The sequence below is a fragment of the Mus caroli genome, chromosome 6, assembly GCF_900094665.2.
Source record: "Mus caroli chromosome 6, CAROLI_EIJ_v1.1, whole genome shotgun sequence".
Classification (NCBI taxonomy): domain Eukaryota; kingdom Metazoa; phylum Chordata; class Mammalia; order Rodentia; family Muridae; genus Mus; species Mus caroli.
In genome coordinates, this window is record NC_034575.1 from 4874381 (window position 1) to 4900110 (window position 25730).

Consider the following 25730-nt stretch of genomic DNA (forward strand, 5'->3'; position numbering starts at 1 on the left):
AGGGAGGGAGGGAGGGAGGGAGGGAGGAAGGAAGGGAGGAATACTTCTTTCCTTTTCTTTCTTTTTCTTTTTTAAAGATTTACTTATTTATTTTATGTATATGAGTACACTGTAGCTGTACAGATATGGTTGTGAGCCTTCATGTGGTTGTTGGGAATTGTATTTAGGATCTCCGGTCAACCCTGCTCGCTCAGGCCCAAAGATTTATTTATTATTATAAATAAGTACACTGTAGCTGTCTTCAGACTCACCAGAAAGAAGACAGTGTCAGATCTCATTACGGGTGGTTGTCAGCCACCATGTGGTTGCTGGGATTTGAACTCAGGACCTTTGGAAGAGCACTCAGTGCTCTTTCCCACTGAGCCATCTTGCCAGCCCCAGTAGGAGCTCACTTCTTCCCTTTTCTTTTAGTCTCCCTGAAGGTGTCTCAGCCAGACAATGGTGCTTTCTTGTTCAAGAGGCATCTATAAAAACCCAATTTCAAATATTCTACTCTTTACGATCATTCTATTTTGTTAGACTAGAACCCTGTCTCTCTATACCACCATTCATCCTGTTGTCTGTACTGGTGTCTTCATTCCTGTGTGGACCCACAGCCAGGTTGATCACTATAAGCCTGTTCACCAAGCAGCAGATGCCTGAAGGGTCTGTGGGATGCTACTTTTGCTATCAGACATTGTGCTGAAGGGTCACAGAAGTCCTAGTGGTAGGCATGGACTCCTTAGCTCAAAGCTGCCTTTACCAAGAGTGTGACCTTAAGCCAACAAACTGCTTGCCTCTTTGGTTTTCTCATCTCTAAAGTGTAGATGATAACAGTGTGTGTCTGGGAAGCAGCAGATTAAAAGGATAAGTTGACACAGGAAAAGAGAGACCACAGTGTTTGGCACCCAGCATGTGCTGTCTTGAACACGGGATGATGAAACCTTACAGTCTGTGGCTGCTAGATTCACAGAATTACTAGATTTTACACCTTAGCCTCTCAGAGTTGGGAGCCAACCCACAGATAAAAGATTCTGCTGGGATAATAAGCCTAGACCAATACCTCACTTGCTAAATATAAAGTAATAACTCAGAGAGCTGCATAAAGATTCACCACTACCACATGGTGGGGAAGAAGAGGGTAATGACAAAGGAAAGCTGGGCTCAACTCCCTGCCACCCAGAGCCACTGAGCCAATATACCAACAAGTCTCACCTCCCCGTGTTTAGTTTAGTTTCTTAATTATTTCAGTCGTTACTGAATTTAGGTTTTGACACGATCTGGTTAACCAAAGGAATCCATTTTAATACAGTGTGGCCAGGGCTTAACAGTCATTATTAAACTCTTATTTACATACAACTACTCATGCATATTAGATGGATTTTCTATTCACCCATGAATGCAGTGAAAAAAAAATCTTAAGCTAACATTCATCCTTTCTTATTTGGGGGATGAGAGGAATTCTGACAGAAGCCTACAAAGTGTTCAGCCGCTACAAACAGCTGTCCTGTTATCTACCCTGAATCAGGGCAGCCCTGGACAGCATGAAAGCTGTTCCCACTGAGATTCTGGAGCTGTGGTGGACAATGAGTAGGGTGGCTTTATTTTTCAACCATGCAGACATTTTTCCCCTTGATATTTCAAATCCTCTAAATGGCATTCTGTTGGGAGCCATTTGCATTCGAAGGAAACTCCATAATCACTGAGGAGCCTTAGCATCAGGCTTGCCAGAAGCCCAGAAGGAGAGAAGACTAACAACCCAAATGACGTTAAAGAGGCGAAGCAGATCATGCTGTTTGGTGGCTCAGCCTGGCTGCCGAGAGGAGACTGGAGATGTAAAGCCCCATGTAGCCTGGCTTCTTTGGGCACATATGGCCCAGTCTATACCGTGGTCTGGCTTTGTGGCCTTGGAGCATCTCTCCACTTCTTCATTCCACTCTTCATTCCAGTCAGCTCCAAGAAGTGCTCTTCCTGCAGACCTTGTTCCTGCTGTGTATGTTTTGACCTTATAGGGTCAATGCAGGTTGTCTCCTCTGCCCGTGTGGCTGATTCTCATTCTCAGCAAGGCTTGCCATCCCACAACACTGGCTTCCCTAGCTCCATCGCCCCTGCCTGTCACAGATCACTCGCTAGCCAGACTCTGTTTACCTTCTCATTACTTGTTGTGTATCATTTCTTAGGTTTATTGTTCCCCATTTCCTCCCCGTTAGAAATTGGGTTCTGGGAACGCAGAGAGCTTTGCCTGCTGTGTTCACAGACACGTTTCCAGTGCTTGTCACAAAGGGGGACTCCAGAAGATGCTTGCTAATGAGAGAGTACCTTGCTCAAGCCTAAGGACAGTAACAGCAAGTGAGATTGTTTGCATGAGAAAGGCACAGCCTCTCTTTGTGCAACCTCTTTCCCAGTCCAGGTCACACCTTGCATTTCTCTCTTCCTGTCAGGATACCTCCCTCCGCTTGTCCCACATGTGGTTTGGTACCTTCTTCTCAGACATGGTGCAAGGCCGATTAGTGCAAAGCCCACAGTCACCGTCTTGTTACGGCTCTTGGGTTCTCTCTGACCAGAGCTCTTCACACATTTGTCTGTCCAGGAAGAGGCTATGGGACCCTGCTTTCTCACTCTGGCAGGAACTGTCAGCCTCTACAGCTCCCTGTAGCAGTAGGGCACATGCAGTAGAGAGAGGGGCTGGGGCGGGGGGGCGGGGGCGGGGGCGGGGCTAGTAAGGATCATTCTGTAACACAGCTGGAGGGGCTATAGAACCTCACAGAGGTAGGATAAAGATTGGCCTCTGGAGTTTCCCACACCTGTTAGGTCCTCCCCTCCAAGAAGGTTGGGCTAAACTGACAGGCTTGCCCACTCAGCTTCACCCAGTGAAGGAGAAGACGAAGCCAGAAGTAGAAATACTGCACAGAAGCAGACTTCTAGCCTTCTCTCTATCCCTGCAATCTCCAATCTCATGATTGCTACCACGTGAGATGGCTGCAAAAACAGGATTTACAGAGAAAGTAAAAGAGAAAGGCAGTTCATTAAAAAAAAAAAAGAGGGGGCTTTCATCTTGTCCCTCCAGTCCCATATATATGATCTCATTTCCAAAGAGCTACGGTTGTAATAGCTCATAATTACTTAATCATTCCCCCTCTGCCAGTTGCTCTCTAAGTGCCAGGTAAACATGGTGTTTATTAAGGAGATAACTTAAGTTCTTGGAAAAACCAAAACAATTTGAACCTGTCTTAGTAGTAGCCATTCCTATCTTGGTTTACGTAGCATGAGAGGAAGGAAAAAATAAAAGCACAATAGAAGAAAAATGATTTCCTTCTCAAGACCAGTTTAGAAAGCCCCAGGCTTCACCATCGAGCTTGTTTTGGAACTTTGAATCACTGGGTGGGGGTGGGGTGGGCACACCAGCAATGCTCAACCAGCATTAGCCTGACGCTGAGGCCTGGTACACCCTGAACCCTTGCGAGTGAAGAATACTTTGGTCAGGGTGGAAACCCTGTCTGTTCTGACGCTGTGGTAGGGACTTACTTTGTAAGCTGTAGTCAGAATGGGAGCTGCTGAACTGGGGCATACATGACATAGGATGTAGCTGGAGGAAGAGTGAGTATAATATATGACGGAGACAAAGTTAAAAGGTCCATCGAGATGCCACTTAGAACTTAAGATGAGGGCATGTGTGCAGGCATGTGGGAGGTCGATCTCATGGATATGAGTGGCAGACATGGCCAGTTAGGTTGAAAACCACAGGGTTTTAACCCAAACTATGGGTCCTCTCATGTATGTCACAAAACGACTTTGGTCAGTGTGGAAACCCTCTTTCTTCTGAGGCTGTGATAGGGATTTAGCTTGTATGCCGTAGTCAGAAGCATACAATTAAATCCAAGTGAGACAGTAAGACCCAGAACCTCCCCTCACTTTCCTAAGAAAGTCCCCAGAGAGGGAAAATTATTAGAAAGAACTGATCTTGAGTCTGATACTACATCTTAAAGTTGGGGTGTGATCTGGAGATTTCAGCTAAAAAGTCACTGTAATAATAATAACAACAACAATAACAAATACTTACAGTAATAATAACATTAAAAGATACTGGTTATAAAGTAAAAATAGAGAATGCATACATAGACAAAAATACTTCTGTATTAGAGGGGTGGGGGAATGAATGAACAATAAAAGTGTTTCTAGTCACTGTAGTACCTACCTTGCAGAGAGGCCTGGAGATCTTTCATATTTTGGTCTAAAAGCTGTGATGGAAGGAATCCGGAGCCTATCTGGGGCTTGGGGTCTGGCTCTCCCTGGGCCCCCATGGGCGCTGGCTCTTTCAGCCGGTCATCTCCAAACACTGCAGCCCACTCTCTGCTGAACTCCCCCTCATCCAGGCAGGAAGTGCTGAAGATCTCATTCAATAGCAAGAGGTCATCCTTGTCCCCACTTTCAGGTTCTGGGGTCCCTGCCGTGGGACCCAGGCACACTGGTGGAGGGAACAGAGCACAGAGCACATGACTTCCAAGGGCTCAGAGCTGTCCCGAGGCTGACGGGGACCAACTGAATGATGGCTAGACTTAAGAAATGGTAAAGGCATACGCCTTTAATCCCAGCACTCGGGAGGCAGAGGCAGGCAGATTTCTGAGTTCAAGGCCAGCCTGGTCTACAAAGNGATTTCTGAGTTCAAGGCCAGCCTGGTCTACAAAGTGAGTTCCAGGACAGCCAGGGCTACACAGAGAAACCCTGTCTCGAAAAAACGGAAAAAAAAAAAAAAAGAAAAGAAAAAGAAAAAAAAAAGAAATGGTAACTAGAATAGAAATTTGTCCCATGACACCCTTTATTAACAGGTTTCAGAAATACATTTTCAATTCTATGTTCCCTTGTCCCCTTCCTTCCAAAGCAAATATAGCCTTTGAGCATTACTAGAATTGCACTGAAATATTTTCCACAAAGTCTAGGGTTTGGGTTTTTCCTTAACATAAAAGCAGATCTGACAAAAATGCTCCCAGGTCTGAAACAAAGCCAGGATTGGAAGCTGCTGGAGATCTTAGTTTCTTGTCTGTAAACCTTCCCGAATCTTCCCACACAAGCCCTCAATCCACACTGCCTGGGCTGGAGCAGCAAGCACTCCATGTGGCAGCCTGTCTTGCCACCCAAGCTGGGGAGAAATCTCACCACGCCCTGGCCCGAGGAGCATGTCAGGAGGCACATCAATGCCCGCCCACCCGAGACGAATGTTTGCAGTAACATCTGCAAGAAGCAAAGGAAAGGTGGATCTGGCTTGCCTCTGAGTAGCAGCCAGAGAAGTGACAGGGAAGGAGCTGGTAAGCCAAGGTCTGATGCAGAGGGTTCCCTTCATGGGCCTCAGACATTAGTACTGGAAGGTGGTAATGAGCCCTAGTCGAGAGGGGCGTTCAGGCCCAACCTGCCTTCAGCAGACTGTGGCCTTCTGATGCTCAAATTGGTCATCCTTGAGGCCGTGTAGTAAAAGGGAGGGCCCGTTTGGATTGTTAGGAAACTGGGAATACTGTATTAGAGTCATGTGGCCAGCTGACTTTAAAATGAGTAACCAGACACTGAATACTATTTATAAGGAGAATAGGGACATGACTCTCATAAATCCTAGGCAAAGCTCTTTCATTGAGTTTTTCTGCCTATTTTAAGAACAAAGAGCGGAGGGAAGTATTCCATGTTGCTTTTGTTTGTGGAATTTAATTGCCACGTGCAAACTACAAACATTATTATAAGCCAGGAAACATGGAAAACATCATGGTTCCCATGTTTTTCTGAGCAACACTAAAGTTCTGAAGATTATGATGAACAAGGCTATCAAGGATTTCCTCAAATATATTCATATATCTGATGATTAGTAGTTTAAGGTTATTGCCGCTTAAGTAAAGCCTCTCGGGTTCTTTTGCTGAGTCTATTTATACCAACATGTTACATAAAAATCTAGAGAATAAGGGTGTTTTCTTTTGTTTTATTTTTTTGTTTTTTTGTTTAACTCAACAAAGTGGCTATAAATCAGGGAGGGGGAAATCTAGTAGCTTCCATCACTGTGGTTTTAAAATAGTAGCAAAACATCACTTCAATCAGACAACTGTCTAATTGAAGCATTTTTATTGTTTACATTATCAAAGGCATTTTCAGGCAGACATAGCCTGTAGGCGTGCTAGGGGAAAAAAAACGTCGGTTCTGTGAACAGACTTCCCTGCTGGCTGCAGGGCCCCGGACTGGGTGGGTAGGTAAGGAAGGCAGATGGCGTAGTGCAGGCTGCTTGCCTGCCTGCGGTCATACAGGAAGAAGTGGAGGATTAATACCCTCAATGTATCAGATGTGCCCACTAACATATGCATTTACATATGAATCTCCCCTTCTTTCAATCTCTCCCAGAATCACCACCTTAAGTTGTGGCTACTTTTTCAAATCTCTGTACTTCCTATTTTCTGGTGACACTGGAGTGCCCAAACCCTTCCTCCTGATTTCTTTCTGGCCTGGAGAAAACTGTATGATTACTAAGCCAAACTCACTTAAGTGACACCTGATATTCAGTCGAACCTTAAACACATCTTTTAGTAATGTCTGTAAAGCCAGGCTTGGGGAGGGGGTCACTGTGGTGACTGGGTTGGCTATCCAGCAAAGATCACCACGAACAGCTGAACAATGGATCACAAATGAGGAATCCTCTACATATAAGCAGACGATAAAACTTTCTTGTTTAGTGTCTTCTTGTTTAGTGTCTAGGCTTCATGCTACAGTATTGAGACACTAGTGGCTTCCACTAACTTAGCATCTCTTTGAGTTCCTGCAGTTTCTTTTTCTCTTAAGAAGCACTTTCTCTCTGTGATCCTGGTGGCATACCTGTAGGAGACCTCATCACCCCTCACTCTGCATGTACTTGGGCTGGCTCAAGTTCTGTCTCTGTCTCTGTCTCTCTTTCACCACAGTAACAGACCTGAGGGGAGGACACATGCTGAAGGCTTTCCTGTACTTGCTATATGGAAACTGGATGGAAAAAGACCCATCCTTTCTTTGGGAGTTTCGGATCCAAAGCTATAAATCTGAGGCTGTTAGTGAAAATAAAGTCAATACACAAAGGAAAACAAGCGGACTAGCTGGGAAGGGAATGCAGACAGCTCCTAGACAGCTCCTGAATGAGCCTTGCTTGAGCCAATGTCCTCAGTTACATGGATGGGTGCCTTTTAAGCAGAACTCTCAACCTAACCTGTTCCAACATGAACTCTAGCCTTATGACCAAAGAATTCTAACACTAGACCCTATCAAATGCAAGCACTGTAGTCACAAAAGTGAGAGAACACTCTCTGGAGTCCGTTATAACTCAGAGTTTGCTTCTGCTGAGGTGTATCATTAAGTGTGGCCTACTATTTAGCATTCTGCTTATTTATTCACTTTAAAATGTATTATTACAAAGTTGCAAATTAAAAAAAATAATCACCACGCCCTGGCTTTTTAATAGTTAAGGCAGGGGCTACAGGATGAACTGTGCTCAGGAAAGGGAACTTATTTGGGTAGCTGAAAGCAAGGAAACTGGTACTGACTTGAACCATAAAACATAGAAACCTCCCAATTATTACACCAATAATTAAGATGCCTGAAATTACTATGCATAACTTGTGAGAGCAACTTAATTACAAGTCGAAATGGCCAGGTTCAGGTCTGTAACCAGACAAGTCACGACTTGTGAAGTAGCGCCTGTCAGTGGGCTCTGAAGGGTGAGTGAGCTCTTGTTATCAGCTTTGAAAACAGCCACTCCAGTGAGACAAAGAAAACCTGAAGAGATGTGATAATGTCCTCCTTTGGGAGAAGCCTTGTTGGAGTCTCCACCCACAAAGACAACTAAAGGCTGCTACTGAGTGGGGGAGTCACAACTTTCTTTGGCTTAGAGTCTCCAAATACCTGCCTTCAATCCAAGTTCTCCATCTCCTGACCACAAATTCTTATCTTATCCTTTGTGGTGCTGCACCCTGGTGAGGCAGCCGCAGCTCCAGGAGGTGACCTCCTACCCTGCACCTTTGCCGAGGCCAACTGTGAGATCACTGCTTATTCAAAACCTCACAAATGCTTCTTCGGACAGCTAGGCAGCGAAGTGTTAAATAGCAACTTTACAACTTTACAGGGTAGCTCTCCCAATGGCGGCATACAAGAGCTCCGCACGCTGAGCCAGAGCTGAAGTGGGGGAGGCCACCTAGCAACACTGCCTCCTGAGAAGCCCAGAGCTTAGCCAAGGTGCCATGTTTGATGCTGCTGTCCTGTCTGGGGACTTTTTTTTTTTTCTTCTTCAATGGAAAAGAACAAAAACAAAACCACACATATATTTTTAAATCAAGAAGATCTTACAAATTATTTCCTGGAACTTATTTTACAGAGGAGGAAAAATAGACCCAAGTTAGATTTACCTATCCAAGGTCATGTGACTTCTTAGTTACAGAGAGTCTGGCTTGGGAGCTTTCACTCGCTTCCTCCATGTGTAACCTGGCCTTTCCTTCAAAACGAGGAGAGGTGTTTTTATGTATGCTGCTAGAGTACAGACTGTGACCTTACACACAGACTCCAGAAGACGCTTTGTCACAGGGTGAGGCTTTCTAAGGTCAGAGGGCTCCTCCAAGTACCATGCAGAGACAGGCAGAGTGTCTAAGACGGCAGAAACACTCCATAGGCCCGCCTTGCCCAACACCCAGAACTAAGAGGCCTGGGCCCTAGGAAAACATTCCCTAGAAGAACTGGTCCTGAACCGGTGAGTTCTAGCTTGTAAAAGCTCCAGTGTAGAGGAAACTCAGGCAGAGCGTGGAAAACGGGTGACAGCCCATTCAGATAGTACTCTTGAAATCATATTGAGTTTCATGACCTCAGCATAAATTAGATGCACAGAAGATGGAAAATGCTACTTAGACAGAAAATGAGAGCACAGGACAGCGAGCAGATAAATGTCACATGATTTACCTTCGTCTGTGTGAAACAGGAAGGCTCACTTCTCTGGGTTTCTCCCCATTCCCCACACCCCACATAATGACTAATCTTAAAGGCCACAGGCCTGCAGGGCAGATGAAACCCCAAACACCAGCACTATCCTCTTAGCACCCCAAAGACAGCGGGGAAGATGCTAGGAAACCACCTGACAAAAAAATGTCAAGCAGAGAAGCATTTGTCAGGTCTGTTACCAAAGTGTGCTTGTTTGGAATTCAAGAAGGCTGCTTTGAGAAACCCCCTTCAGGTTTAAAAATAATAATAATAAATAAGAATTCCGACTGACAGGGGCCCAGGTGGGCATGGGGGTGGCATAAGGATCTGTATGTGCTCTCTGGAAAAAAAAAAAAAAACAACCAAAAGAATGATCTAAGAATGTGAGACCCAAGTAGGCACACATAAAAACACCTGATTGCTAAAACCCTACTCCAATCTCTCTTGATATAAAACATGAATCTTGGGGCTAGAACAGATCTTTAAGAATCTATAGGAACAATCTCACACTGAGCATTCTACTACATGATTAAGAACATTTGTTTTATTATTTACTTGGTTTCTTTAGGCAAAGTTTCATGTGGTCTGAGCTGGCTGAAACTTGTTATGCTGGCTTTGAACACGTGAACTTTAATCCTCTACCTCCCAAATTGGGATTACAGGTGTTTGCTGACACACTTCAGTATTGCTGTTGGGCTGGGGAGGGGACAGATGACTCAGTGGTAGAGCTCTGGTTTAACATGTATAAAGAAAAAGGGTGTCATTTCATAGGGTCACCCAGGTCACCAGCATATCCCAGCACACTGAAGGAAGAGTTTACATGAGCAGATAAGGAATTTAATACTTGGTCACTGTATGCCCTGAGGCAAAGCAAACAGATCTCTCATTTGACTCTAAGGGTGACTGACTGCAGGTGAAACTAGGTGCTATATGATAGCACATGATTGCTCTGGGCTAAAGGTTCTCTCCTAGAGCTCTGCTGGCTGCCGATGAACCGACATCAGTATACTTGGCTGGAACATAGAAAGACGAGCAGTAGCAGAGGAAGACAAACATGCTTGTGAAATATGGGTAATAGTTTTGTTTTGCTTCTTAATTAGCCAAGACTTTGTGGTTTTTCATAAAGGCTTGTTGATAAGATGTAGGTTAAATTGAACTTATAAAAATTTCACATTTTTTGTCTGTGTTATGTTATTTTGGCAGGGGCTGGGGGTGTCCAGCTTGAAGAGCAAAATGATTGATATATGTTATAATTAGTGAATGAAGGCTACATGTCACAGGTGGTCATACAGTGACTTCAGAGCCACTTTCAAGAATCTCCAAATGCCACTAACTTGTTATTAAAATATTTTTATATGGTGTGGCCAAATATTGGGTTTCCATCACTTATCATTGAGTAGAAGAATGCAGAGCTACAGTTACAGCACTTTCTCAGGATGATCTGTGACGCCATCTTTCTGCCTGACAACCTGTATATATTAGGGAAGTGCACGGCGCAGCTTCCTCTTTAGAACTAAAAAGCAATGGGGCATGAGAGTTGCTTCCATAAGATGTCAATCTTCTTCCAAAGGACCCTGGCACACAAGAAAGCTTAGAATGCAAGCAGGTCATTGCAAGCAGTAGCATTTCTGATTTAATTTTGTAAAGAGATACAGGCTTTAGGCTAAGGTTGTAGAATTCTATCAACAAGTTTAAAAAAATCTTTCTATAAAGCCAAAAAGAAAAAAAAATGTTTTCTTACCCCTTATAAAGGGAGATAAGACTCCTATTGGGGGTGTGTATGTGTGGATACTTTGTTGTCAAAACATGGTATGGGTTAACATTTAGAAACAAGGGTGAGTGTTTAAAATACAATATTCTATTATCTTATGTATTAATGTAAAAATACTACCTACTCATGCTGGGCAGTGGTGGTGATACATGCCTTTAATCCCAGCATTTGGGAGGCAGAGGCAGGTGGATTTCTGAGTTCGAGGCCAGTCTGGTCTACAGAGTGAGTTCCGGGACAGCCAAGGCTACACAGAGAAACCCTGTCTCAAAAAACCAAACTAAACCAAACCAAAACAAAACAAAACTACCTACTCAGACATCAAGTCTACTAAAGCAATGAAATTAAGTACAGTTATAAACAAAGAACAAACCATATAAAGAAGATGCTGGGGTTAGGAGGGATATCAACCCATCAAAATAAGATGGAGCACTTGTGTGATCATTAATACATTTACTACATGGAAAGATTGGCTGAAAATGGATAGTAGGTACTTAGGGCATGTTATATTGTCCGCACAACATTTTGGTAAGATTTAAGTATTTCACTGCTCCAAAAATAATTTAAGGACATTTTTATTCCATTAAAATGTTTTACTCTTAAACGAGAGGCGAAAGGTCCTTACAAAAATGGGGGCTATGTCTGGCAACCCACACGGCTTACTTCTCTGTTGCATTGCTTGGTCTGAGTTCTGTTTACTAATCACATGGCATTTAGATAAAATAGTGCATAGCATGCTGCCGTCTGTAAGATATTAACAAGGCAAGCAGACTTCTGCCCTCGGGTCTATGTTCCCAAGCCCTGGGAAGTTCATGGTAAAGTTGGGGTGACTTTCTATCACTGAGAGACTTTTTCTCTAATACTCTGTGAATTCAGTCAACATTTGGATGGTGTATCTTAATTTTTAACTTGACTGGATGGAGAGCCACTTCAGAGATGATTAAGCATACCTCTGGGAGTATCTGTGTTTCAGAGAAAGCTAGACCCTGAGGGGTTTGCCCAAATCAATAGCTGACCCATTGATAGACTAAATTTGAGTAAACAACTGGGATGCCGTGGAACTGTAGAATCACTGAATTAAAGGACATGCCTGGCTGGGAACACATCTTTGAAAGGAGTACCTTGGTGCTGGCTGTTTCCTGTTACTCAGCTTTCTGACCTCTCCGAGGTAAAGAGCTTTCTCCCACCATGCCCTTCCTCCATGATGTGTCTGCCTTGTCACAAAGTTAAAAGGCAGCAGAGCCAGAAGGCCATGGATTGCAACCCTGAGCCTAGGCAAACCTTTCTTTAAACTGCTTCTCTTAAGCATCTGTCACAACAACAGTCTACGAGGTAGAGCTCAGACTGAGCTGACCCCTGTTCACAAAGGTCCACAGGGTGGCTTGGGTCAGTTTCTACACCGTAAGAAACCTGTATGAACAGGGCAGAATGCCAGTCTCCAGGTCAAGGGATACTCTGATGTTCAGCTCAAAATCTCAGGAGCATTTTGGACTCTTGGTAAATCACTAAAAGGAAACCTTTGATTGGATAAAAAGCAAAAGCTAGGATTATACAGAAACTATTCAGTTCCTTTAGATTACTTAGTATCAGATGTCTCATCCAAATGCAGGGTCCTGTATTCTCTTTTAGGGGGATATAAGAGGTCTAGTCTGGTAGATCAATGAAAATATAACTCAGTATACCATTTAGTAAACATTACTAATCTTCCTTTCTCAACTTGCCATCATTTCAAGAGCATCATAAACTCCATCATAAACTACAAAATATCCTTTTTGTACCTGAGTTCCACTCCTGACAGTTACCTGGCAAGGCTGCTGTGTTTGGTTCCATTTTACAAACAAGAACAACTGAAACTTAGAGGATTTGTATATGAAGCAAATTGCTTAAGGCCATTGATGTGAGGATTGGTATTCAAAACCCACAGGTATCTCATTTGGAAGGTTAAGTTTTCTGTTACAACAGAGGACTTTCGCCAAAAATTTCAGCTTTAAAAACACTGTCTGATTAAATCAAGTAACATGAATGTTAAATATTGCTTGATCATAGGTAAGGTCACTTACAATGGCTATCACCCAATTCCTTATGACTATAAAGCTATTAAAAAGGTAAGTATTAGATTTTCTTTGCATGAAAAAAAAAAGAAGTTAAAAATTTAATCAACCAAAGAGTACACATGGAGGGACCCATGGCTCCAGCCGCTAATGGAGCAGAGGATGGCCTTGTGGGACATCAATGGGAGGGTGGCCCTTGGTCCTATGAATGCTCAATACCCCAGTGTAGGGGAATGCCAAGACAGTGAGGCAGGAGTAGGTGGGTGGGTGGGTGGGGGAGCACCCTCATGGAAACAGGGGTTGGGGGATGGGATAAGGGGGCTTTGGGGGGAACAGGGATAACATTTGAGATGTAAATAAAGAAAATATTTAATTAAAAGAGAGAAAAAAATCAAACTATAAACTCCAAAGAGCATGCAAATCTCACCTTCCTCAGGTTTCCCGTCTAATAGTTCATCTATGGGCCCTTAAGGGAAGAGAGAGAAAATGAATGAGTTAGCTCCTTTACACTTGGAGTTTGATAAACTATCAAGATTGGGAAGTCTGTCCTTAGCTTACCTGAGCATGTGTCATGTACAGAACCTTTGTCTACGGAAGACAGAATGCTTGTTCCCTCTTCAGCTGTAACAGAACACATGCAAGCGGTTATGACCAGCTCACAGGTACATGTTTCTATGCTGTGTGTGCGGTAAATGTACACTGTCAGAAAGAATAAACAATCTATATGCACTCAGGCAGAGCAGCAGACCTCAGTTTACCTTCTACTTCAGCTGTTGGCTCTCAGTGGATTTCAATTTGGCCAGGAATCTCTGTTATGTTTGGTAGATAAGCCATACAAGTCTAATAGACTGTTCTACTTTCCATTCATGGAAAAATAAATGACTTAAGTGATTGACTGTTACTTGGTATCACTAATACATTTTAGCCATATGGGTCTGGTTAAGATAAAAAGAAAGACTACTCAATAAAGAATCATTTTGTTTAAGACTTTAAACCTAGTACTTCCAAAGTCTGAGAAAAGCTGCAGAGATCGGGAAAAGACCAGTGGATACTAAGGGCATGCTTGCCGGGTAAGGAGAGGAATAGGTAGTGGACAGAAGACCTGGAATCAGTAATAATATTTAGGATGATGTTTTAATAGAAAATACATTTCATTTCATATTTCTAAGACCCATCAAATATAGAACACTAGAAGTGAACATTGTACATACTCTGAACTTGGAGCAATAAGGATACATCTATTAAGATTCACTGATTACACAAATATACCTCTCTGGTGTAACATGTGGACAGTGAAAAGTTATGTGGGGACAAAGAAACATGGGAGACCTCTGTGGTCTGAACTCGATTTATGCTGTGAACTAGCTGCAGCTCACAATAAGAAGCAAAGCATAGATATATGTACATGCATATACACATGACAGACAAGCCTCAAACTCAGTTTGTTTGTATGCTCACCAGACCTTCTACAGGTCTCAGAATAAAAGACAGACACCACTTCATTATAATAGATTTACAATCTCAAAATATTATGCAAATATCACATCCAATTAAACTATATGAGGAAAAGAAAATTTGCATTTTCTTCTGCATAGTCACATATTACACAAATTGTATATAAGCTATATAGATTTGACTTTTATATGAATATAATAAACTGGAGTTTATATTCTTTTCCAAAGAACTAAATGTGTTCTGCTCAGTGACCTTCATTCCATACAACATTGATGGTGCATGCCATAGGTTCACTGAGGAACACTGAGGCAGGAAATCTAGATCAACACAGACAGCCCTTTAAGGCTACACAATCAGGCCCCACCTTTCTCCCACTTACTTCCCCTCAGACTCTAGAATTTTGCTTTTGTGACATGGCCTGGTCCTTCCTGACTCATTCCTCTCAGGCTATTCCTTTTCCTTTGGCAAGTCTTACAATAGTATATGACCTTAGCTTGTCCCCCAATTGCTTCAATTAAGTGAGGCCTGTGTATCTCATACACGCAGAGGGCTGGCCTTCTCCCAGGTAGCTTTCACCAATAATGCTACAGCTGGAGATGCGAGCAGATGCTACTATCTGCTTCATCTGTTGACTGTGAGCCTCGTTTCAGAAAGATCTGGCTATGTGTGGTGTGTAATGCTGGCTGCTGGAGCCCTGTGTTGTGCTGTGCTGGGAATACAAGTCTTGTTAGCAAATACCTCCTGATGTGGACACGGCCAAGCCCTGTGGCCTGTGAAGCACATATGCAAAAGGGAACATGAGGGAAGTCAAGAGCGGGGAACAAAAGAGCAAGCTTGCTTTAGATTTTAAAGACTAGGTCTTATTGAGTCCAGGCGGACTAAGACAATATTTACTTATGTATATGTATGAATATGTATATACATATACATTTATATGTATGTATATATACATATATGTGTGAAATATATATCTGAAGATGACCTTTAATTTCTTTCCAATGCTCTTGCCTCCACCTCCCAAGCACAGATGGATTAGAGGCACGGATCACACTTCCCTGTTCTTTGTTTTGCTATTTTCTATTCTCTGCTGAAAGGCAGTTGAAAATAGAAGAGGAAGGGGTAAAGATGGGGGCCGTAGTCGTGGCCAATGGTTGTAGAAAGAGGAAGGGAAAGCCAGAAGTGAGGAATGGAGTGAAGAAGAAATGGGAAAGATGAATCGAAGAACAGAGCAGAAGAAAAGGTCTAGGACTCTGTATCTTTATGGTAAGGAGCCAACAGAAACCCTGGCAGCAAGGGTTCTCCCCTTGTGCAACCCTCCTCCTAAGGTAGGCTTCAGTTTACCTTAAGGTAGTTGGCACCAAGCCTTAACATGGCCTGAGAATTCACCTGGTAGGGCAAAATCTGAGCTCTCCTATCTCCAACAATGAGGAACACCCACCAGGAAATCAGCAATGACCACACCTAGGATATGATCTCAAGACTGTACCAAGACTACTCAGGCCTGTTCAGAAATGTTATCTCCTAGAAAGAAACAGCTGTCTGCTAGGTTCCACTTACTTGGAGGGGCTAAAGTCACTTACAGTAGCATTTTCTGGCCATCTTGAAATATATTATGTACTGCTTAAGGGCATCATCAATAACGGTCACTACAGGAAGCCAATTAATACAGTCTTTTCTCAAGACAGAAAAGAAAGCCAAAAGGAAATTTTGCAAAAAAGAACAAACAAGTTGAGTGTTGTGCATTGAAACAGTGTCTGTGAAGCAATTTAAATGGAAATTAAAACTTACTCTTATAAGTAGATGAATCTTTGTGCTCATCCTCCAAAGAAATTAACCTTAAAATAAAAAGAATGTTGATTTTACACCATTCTGCAAATTTATGTTTATGGGATAGCTCTATCTTCAGTGCAATATCTATTGCTTCACTGACAGCAACACACACACACACACACACACACACACACACACACACACACACACGCACGCGCGCGCACACACACATACTGGTTGGGAGTAGAGAGAGGGAGAGGGGGGTCATTTGTATGGCATATATTTTCTGAGGAAGAAATAACATTGCTTGTACTCTGTATCATTCAATAGCATCTTCGTGCAAGAATATGGCTTCACTATAAGGCACACACATAAACATCTTGACAGGCAGTTAGGGATAACTGCCATACACTCACATAGTTACCAGTGGGAAAAACCATAGAAAGGGATGGTTAGACAATGGTTAATCCTGACTCCTGCAGCTAAAAAAAGAGACAGTAAACTACACAGAAGGCATAAGGCAGAGTCACTCCCAAACCCAGAGGCACACTTGCTCATCGGAACGGCTCTTCCTGTGACTTCCAGGCAGACTCCCCACCACCGACACTCATTTATTTGGTTCTTTCTTGTGCTGTGGCTCACTTTTATCTGCTACTTCTGAACAAAAATCCTTCTAAAATTTCACTTTTCACTGCTATTTAAACAAGTGACTAGTATACGTCTTGAGTTTTCAGAGAAGTCCTAAGACACTTGAGAAATCTGAGCTTGGTGAAAGTCAACACCTCCAGAGACTGTCGATCGATCGCTTCTGCTGCAGCTCGTGCTGTATTTGGACTGCATGGGCTGCATTAGCTTATATGGTAAAGGGAAGATTCTTTTGGGATTTGCTCTGGGCATGGCTTCTAATGGGGCTCAGTAGAGTACCTTGCCCTTTCCGAGCCCCACTCTGTCCACCACACAATGTGGACATGGGTAGACAAATGCTCAGATGGTCAGTGTTGAGAAGGGGTACCATAGAGAGCCCCTGCACTGTGCCAGCATAGCACAGGCAGTTACCAGATGCCCCTTACCAGGAGGCGATTGTGTGGATCCAGATTGCAGCCTGTGGTCTGTGCAACAGTGAAAACTTGTCTGTGTTCTGTACCAGAGAAAATTTCCAGGATTTTTGTTAAGACGCAAAAGCAGCTAATGTTGGGAGCAAATATTTCTATGAGGCTAACTACACATCCGACACATCAGAAACTTTCTTAGAACTACAATGAAAACGTCAACCTGTCTATAAAGCTGTCTAAGCTTTGGAGGTGTGCAGAGGAGGAATAGAGCGGGGGAATATTTCTTCCTGTGCTTTCCCAGGTCAGGCAGTTCAGAGTGACCACTGTTCATCTTTACAGACATTGCCACGTGTTCAAAGATCCTCCTCCCTGTGGGACACTAGGGATCACGTGGTGCAAATTCACCTTGGTGGTTCTAAATAAGAAAAGGCAAAACACAGAGGCAGGGGAGACACTTCCTACTCTCTGGGCTTTTCTCTGCTTCAGACAAGAGAGAGAATAAAGGCAGAGCAGCGAAGGAAGAAGAGAGTCACAACCCAACACACTTACATGCACAGACAAGCAATCTCTTAAGCCATAGACTTCTAGAAGAGAAAAGGTGGTGGATTTCCCTGCCTAGGATATCTTGTGAGTGTTAATGACAAATGGGGGTCATAACCAGAAACCAGAGAGGACATGGAGCTCACAGTATGGGGACACTTGCCTTGTCTTGCCAGTAAACTCCTCACAAGGGAATAGCATAGCGAGGACATGGGTGACCCCCTCCAGTCAGTGGCCTCACCTGAGCTTGGCATGAGGAGGATGGTGCTGCCCTCATTTCCTATTGGAAGAAAATGTCTATCAAGAGGAAATAGCCTGGGACTTACTGCCTCGGCTCCGGTGCCACAGCCTCCCGGTTTTCCCTCCGGGAGTTCTTCTTCCCTTCTTTCTCAACTAGTTTTTTCATGGGGTCTTGTAAGCTCTTGATCATAAGCCACAGGTAGGCAGGGAAAAAAAGAAAAAAAGAAAAAGAAAAGAATGTTAAAGAAAAATCATTAGTAAAAATACTCACCTGCTGTCAGTGCCTATAACCACCCTCAGAGCCGGGACTTTGAGGAGGTTGTCCCAGTTAAGTACGCAGGAAAAGGTTTCACCGGTAAAGCAGCAGTGCTCTCAGACAGATCCAAGGATTACAGCTCATAAGGGAGGGGTGATTTGCCACTGGATTTATGTTCTCCCCTTTGTGATAAGCTATCCAGAAAAGGCCTTTCGGTTCCTGTCAACTTCACTTTCCAACTTCAGCATGCAGCTAAGATAAACACTATTCTTTCCGCTGAAGTCCACACTCTGACATAGTATAAGATTCCACCAAAGTTGAGACAACTGCATTTTATTTTTAATTTTGCTATTTTGCAACTGAAAAACCATCTTTAAAAACAGCAGACAACAACAAATGTATCTTTGTGTATGTATCTATACACACACACACACACACACACGCACATATATATTCCAAAAAACAGAATAGTATCTTTAATTCCTACAAAAGGACACAGCAGGTGTCTCTAAGTCTGTGTAGATTAAAAACAGTCAAGAGTCTTTTTTTGGCACATCATTTGCTAGAGTTACTGTTTTAAAGGTTTATTAAACATTTAAGGAAAGTTTTGTTGTTGTTGTTATAAAGGAGCAACTTCTTACAAACTGCACACCAGTAGCAGAGACCTAGAAAGAGAAAGCAAAGCAAATGTTTCTTTAACTATGAATAATGACTTATACAAAAAAGAGTTCTATTTTGGGCCCTAATTAAAATACAAACCTACAAGCACAAAAGGAATCTCTCAATATATTTAGCTTTCTCAGAACTGCTAAAGTCCAGGCTCTCATCCTCTGTGCCTCCCTGCCTTTCTACCCTGGCTCTTGTGTTCTTTTCTCCACGGTGACACACAGAGGGAGGCAGGCAGGCTTCAGGGCCAATGCGGATCGATTAGTGATGGCTGACTGGAGGCCTGGGTGAAGATGCTCTAAGGCTGTGTCCAGGCAAAGCATAGCTGAGGCCGACTTTGGAGTCTGCCATGGACACCAGATGGATACTGGTGTTTCACCCCCAACTGCCAGCCTCACCTCGCTCCCTATACTGAGTAATTTTCCGAAAATACCAATGTCATCATGCTGCCTTTGTCCTCAAGACGTTATAATCGCTCCTTATTTCTTGCCACTCCTAATCTAAATCTCTCTCTCTCTCTCTCTCTCTCTCTCCCTCACTCTCTCTCTCTCTCTCTGCTTGATTTTAAGTCATCCCAAATGCTAGGCTACCTCCAGTCTCTCTGCTGCTTCCCACTATCTGCAAAGCACAAGCTCTCTATTCAGCTGGGGCTGCCTCCTCAGGGTCTGTCTCCCATGTGCTTATTGTTCCTGTTCTATCTTTGTTTTTCCTGGTTGCTTGCCTTCAGAAATCCTGAGTCCTTTCAAAGCCCATATCAATTACTGCTACTTTCTACACAACTTCACTGGGCACTCCAGATTTAAGAATGTCCTTCTGATGCCAAGTTGTGTTAACAGTCCGATCAGTGTGTGTCTTTTTATAGATACTTTGTACCAACACAATTCCTGTATAAAAATAGATTAGAGTTGAAACTATAAAGTATTTTACATGTTGCAAACATTTAATGCTAAGTTAAAATATATGAATGTGCATCCAACTCATCAATATTCTTATGTAGGGTTATGGCCTTTTAGTTTTGTTTTAAGCATTTATTGATTTTGTATGTGGGGTGTTGCCATGGTACGTGTGTGTAGAGCAGAGGACAACTTGTGGAAACAGTTCTCTCCTTGCACCGCATGGGTTCCAGAGATCAAACCCAGCTTGTGAAGTTTGCCAGCAAGTGCCTTTACCCATAGCCATGGGGTCTCTTTGTTGAGTCTGTGTCTCTTAATTTAAGTTCTGAAGCACTTCATTACATAAAGTCTGCCTATACAGCATTGGCATTATTTTTAAGATTTTTTTTAAATTTTATGTATACAAATACACTGTAGCTATCTTCAGACACACCAGAGGAGGGCACTGGGTCTCATTACAGATGGTTGTGAGGCAGCAAGCTGGCTTGAACTGGTGGCTTGAACTTAGGACCTCTGAAAGAGCAGTCAGTGCTCTTATTCACTGAGCCATCTCTCCAGTCCCTTTTAAGATTTATTTATTTATTATTTATTACTATTTTTTAATGACTCCCTGTCTCTGGATGTTAAATTGGTACCTTCATTTGAAAAATATTTTTGGAGTGTCAACCATGTGTAAGATGGTGTTTGGGATATTTTGGATGTCAGTCAAAAGAAAAATTATCAGTAAGTGAGATGCCCGGGCAGATCATTTAAACAGGGAGACAAGACAATGAGATCGTTAATTCAGTGAATGTGATGTCCTCTCACAGAGATGGCACTTCAGCTGAGAGTAAATGACATGAAGGAACCAGCCACCACATACAGCTCAATGAGAAGCTTGAGTAAGAAGGCCCAAAGGTAAGAATACTTCAGCCTGTGTGGAGAAGTCACTGGGGCCATGCTGTGACTGGCAAGAATGGACGTCTTAGGAGACCCCCATAATGTGGCCAGCAGTGTCTCCCAGGGGAGAGCATTTGCTGTGACATTGGCCATCTCGCCTAATTTGTGCTGTCTCTCTATGCATGACAACTACACACAGCACAGGATCATTGTGTGCTGCGGCCTGGACCGTGAGGGGAAAATGCTACAACGGACAGGGTGAAAGCAAATGCGACAGTGGATGCAGATTGTGTTCTAGAAAGTTTTGTTGTACATACATACATACATACATACATACATACAAAAAAAAATCCAGTAAAAGTAGTATGAGAAAATGTGTGTGTGAACATGTGTGTGTGTGTGTCACATGTGTGTGAGTGTGTGTATGTGCATTAGAGTTTTGTAACCACAAACGGGAGTTCATCAGATGTCAAGGACATACTCTCTTCCATACATTTGCCAATCACGGCATCTCTCTCTTTCTGTCTCTCAGCAGCTGTATTCTCCCTAGAATGCTTCAGTTCTGATTAGAGTGAAGGCTGGAGTACTTTCAGCCAATGCTCCCAGGATTCACTTTTAGATCCCGTGACACTTGTCCAGGCCTCCTGGTTCGCTCAATTATCTCCTCATTGTGTTTCCTTTTTGTCAATCAACTTTGGGCAGGCCATGGACATGTCTGCTTCAGTGAGCTGCGTCTAGCTGCCACAGCCCCTGTCTAAACCCCCAAGATGCCCTTGACAGTTCCATGGCTATCATCCCTCCTGTCTCCAGCCAACCTCCCCTCCTGACCACACTGGAGCAGCCCTCAGACAATCCCTTTGTAATGTAAACCATTCCTTGCCTCTTTTCAAGCCTTTCCCCTGTTGGGCCATTAGCAGGGACTCAATTGTTGGCTCCCTGTCACCACAGTCACACTTAAGACACTATTGTGTGTTCCCAACAGAATGGCTGCAGTTCCAATTGCTACTTTAATTTACTATTAATAATTCCTGTGACAATGCTCTTCTCATCCTACATTACTATTATGCCTATAATTTTGCTTTTGAAGCCTGGCAAATGCTAAAATTCATACTTGTTGATTAAAAAAATTAATGTAATGCTCACCATTAACAATTACATCTATTCAACTAAGCAATGTAAAGGCTCAGAGGAAAGCGATGAAAAGGCATAGAACACCATAAGGAAAATTAATGTAAACATATCAGCTTGTTTATTCACTTTGAGAATTTTGAATGAAGGAAGACGTATTCACACACATACCTGCTTACCTGAAATACAATCCACATGCCACAGGATTCAAACATTCTAAAGTTGTAAGTCAAAGATTTATAACATGTCCACAGAGTTATGCACACATCAGAACAATCGTTTTTTGAACACTGACAGTGGGCTTGCTAACATAAGACTTGGAGATCAAACAAAGCAAAAATCAAAAAGGCGAAACAGCAGAACCACGAAAGAAGCTTGTTTCTGAGGAAAGACGGCACGCACTGAAGGGAGCCTCTAACGGAAAGACTGAAAGCTCACGTCCTAAGCCCACCTGAAATTTAGTTTATTGTGTGATTGTCAAAAGCGTGCCATTCTGTGGAATAGAGAATAATTTCCTGCCTCAAACAAGGTCAGCAGGGAGGGAGGAGACAGTCGGGGTTGCTAAGGGCTAGGGATGCTAGAAATGAACTTTTCTGATTATTTTGAAGTCCCACAACCCAGTTAAAAAACCACTTGCCCCTAACAGTCCCTGCAGAAGTGACAGCATTTTCTGAGTGACAGGAATCCATGTTCTGGCAAAACGAACAAGAAAGGTGTGGGGGCTGCATATGAAGAGCTACCCATCAGACAGAACCACTTCCAACCGCTGGCCTACGGAGTCACATTTGAACCCATGGCCAGAAAAGAAAACTCTAAAACACGTGCTTCTAAGCCTCATCCCAGTCAGCCCTTCCCTCAAACTGTCTGTGGGCATCACTGCCTCTCAGCAGTGGCCAGCATCCCTCGGCTGACTGAAAGCAACTTTGTGGATGAAAGGGTGTCTGCAGACTGAGTAACCTGTCCCTGGCCAGGCTGCAGCAACAGGCTAATAGCTTCCATCAATGCACAAATGGCTTCAGGAAGCACACACACAATATAGAAGATCAGCGTGACAAAGAAAATGTGCAGACCCGGCTCGCAAAAAAAAAAAAAAAAAAAAAAAAAAACCTGCCTTAAAAAGGAAACAGCTTAATATAATAAAGGGAATTACTACTTCCTGTATTAGGAAAATAAAGGCAGCAGCAACATGCATCTGAAAGAAAGCAAAACGACTCAACAAAACAAATTCCTCAGACAAAGGGCCAGCAGCCAGTTCTAAGAACTCAGACTGAGGCCCACCTTACACAACTGGGTAACATTTCCTGTCGTCCTTAATTAGACACTTCATTTTCTTACTCTACTCTCCATTAATTACACTGTATGCATACAGAGGTGCCAAACAGTTGTCAGGAAAAGGAAACAAAAGCACTTAAAATAGTTTTGCATGGTCAAAAGATGCTGCCTTCAGCTGGGTGTGTGTGTGTATGTTTGTGTTTATATAATTAGTACCACATGAGAAATTAAAAAGCAGAGGACATGATGTGTACCAGCCATGCAATTCATGAACATTTAGAACATATGTCCTCCTCTTCCCCACCACAAACATCCCCCACCATGTACAAATGACACCATATTAATCTAGTACTAGAGACAATTTTCAACTGCACTGCAGAACAACAGGCCAAAGTAAAGCTGGAGGGAAAAAAAAATCACCATCAAAAGACATAATCTTATGCTTTAAAGTAGCGCTGGGACTTGTTTGTGGGAAGCCATCACAGTGCTGGGAAGAGGGGGTCCTTGGATTTATATCGAGCAGTGCTTGGACATGAACACGGTTCTCGTCATTCTCGGGCCTCAGTTTACCCACCAGAACATGGAGATAGTGCCAAGTGTCAATGAAGGGAGCAGGGTAAGGCCAAACTGAGAGAATCTACAGTACCAAACACTACAAACCATTCTTGTCAGGACCCTGAAGAGTTATTTCTCAACCTGTGGGTCCAGACCCCTATGGGTGGGGGGTTATCAATGGACCCTTTCAACTGGGGTCACCAAAGACCTTTGGAAAATACAGATATTTTACATTACAATCCATAACATTTATGAATTACATAAATTCATGAGTTAATTTATTCATAGCAGTTATGAAGCAGCACTAGAAATAATTTTATGGTTGGGGGTTACCACACCATGAGGAACACTCCTGAAGGGTCTCAGCATTAGGAAGGTTGTGAGCCACTGGTCTAAAGCGAGGCTAATGCCTTCAGTCCTGTGTTCTACACTCCAAGTTCACACTCTCCAGCTTCAAGTGGCCTCAGAAACATCCCTTGTCTGCTGACATGGAAGTGCAGGCTCCATGAGATGAGGTAACCTGCTTCTGGCCATTCAGCCACAGACAGACACTACATCTGAATCTATCTTTACAGTTGCACAACTTAAGGAAATGTCTTGAACAACCAAGTGTAGGACATTTACTCAACTTCCCCTTTAATGAGAAGTGGTGAGGACTCCACTCCACTTTCTTAAAGAGGACTCCCATGTTCCCAGATATTTGAGGGGCTGCCACATAAATTACTGTTTTCACCCACAAGAGAAAACTTCAAAGTATGACTGTTAATTGGAAGCTATGGCTGTACTTTTTAAAGGTAGCATTTCTGCTCTTTCCTGCCCACCTGCCTCACAGCCAAAAGTGCCCGTGGGAAGTGGTTCATAGCAGGGTGGTAAAAGCCTGAACTCTGCTGTTCCCAGATCTAGTGCACATGCACAGAGCCTTGGGCAAATTACTAGCTGTCTCTGGGCTCCAGTTTCATTTGAAACCTGAGAATAAGATTGGACATACTCAAGTGCTCTGAAGATAATTTGAGGGTTAAATAAAACACAGACATTTTCTACATGTTAATGCTGAACCTAACAGTGTTATTGATTGCAATCCCATCCCTGGTACATTTAAGACTCACACACATCATATGAGAACATTCCTAGGCATTATTTCATAGCAAGTGTCTGGCACAGAAAAACTATACACTGGGAATATTTTTTTTTCTTGTCTGGCAAAGAGAAGTTCGGGAAGAAGGAACGGGGGCAGGAGAAGACCTAGGCTGCTGTGAGGAGAGCCCAAGTGACCAGCTGCCAGGGAGAAATAATGCCAATCACCATAAGGCAGAGACAGCAAAGGACAGACAAAACTCTGCCTTGCCTAGATCGGATTTCAGTAGTGGTCCTGGTTAGCTCATCCATTCCCTCCTCCCCAGTGACTGAGATATCCCTCCAAACCTGTTCTTGCCAAGGATCTGGCCTGGAACAGTTTGGGGGGAAAAAAAGAAAGAAAAAGAAAAACAAAACAAACAAACAAACAAACAAAAAAAAAAACCAAGGAAAAAGCTTTGCTAAGTACCCTGAGAGCAAAACTTGAAAGTCTAAAAGGATATTCTGGATGCTCGCCACGAGTAATTGCCTTGTTGGGACTGTTAACTAAAATAGCATTGCAGAGATATTTACCCAATTTTCATAAAAACTATTATGGCATTATTTTCAAAGCAAGTAACTACAGAGCCATGTGGCCCGCTGGTAAATGCTCAGATGATTAGCTGAGAAATGTGAAGGTGGGTGGAAGGAGGCTGCTAGGCATATGAATTTGAGAAAAACAAAATTCAGAAAAGGATGTTTTGGTCTTTTGAAAGCTAGGAGTATTTTGGTCTCCAGAATGACGTTTCATTCCCCAGTGCTGGGACCCACACCCCAGAGAGAAGGAAGGAACGACCGTGGCTGTTCCAATGGTTATTTTTGAACATGCTTGGTGTTGAGTTTTTAAGTTCAGGTTCCCTAGAGGTGAATCTTGGCCCAGGTCAAGAGTAAGTTACAAAGCCAATTTGCATTGGTTAGAGCCAGCTTGGTTGAAGAGATGGCACACCCTCATGACTTTCTGGCTCTTCTGTCCCTGGTGGGAATTATTTGAGAGCCAATCAAGGCCTGTGGGGTTGAAGGACAGGTTTGGAAATGGAACTGCCAGATGTTCAGTGAAACCAGGGAGGGAGTGGGCTATGTGAGCCCCAGGTTGAAGCCTGCTAAGATTTCCTATTGACACCCTTGCCTGTGAGTCTTGTTGGGAAACCCAACAGT

General features: G+C 43.1%; 1 protein-coding gene across 3 annotated transcripts in view; it reads right to left on the reverse strand.

Moving 5' to 3' along the window:
* Ica1 (islet cell autoantigen 1) overlaps window positions 1–25730 on the reverse strand; it is a 136922-nt gene that overhangs the window by 8394 nt on the left and 102798 nt on the right. For 2 of the 3 annotated variants that reach the window (XM_021164674.1, XM_021164673.2), the window contains exons 9-13: window positions 17900–17994; window positions 16000–16046; window positions 13315–13377; window positions 13184–13222; window positions 4175–4444 (exon numbers count right to left, since the gene is read on the reverse strand). In XM_021164674.1, the coding sequence (XP_021020333.1) occupies window positions 4175–4444; window positions 13184–13222; window positions 13315–13377; window positions 16000–16046; window positions 17900–17994 (514 nt within the window). Of the gene's footprint in view, window positions 1–4174; window positions 4445–13183; window positions 13223–13314; window positions 13378–15999; window positions 16047–17899; window positions 17995–18635; window positions 18735–25730 lie in introns of those variants that run through there. The other variant, XM_029478827.1, reaches the window with a different exon arrangement.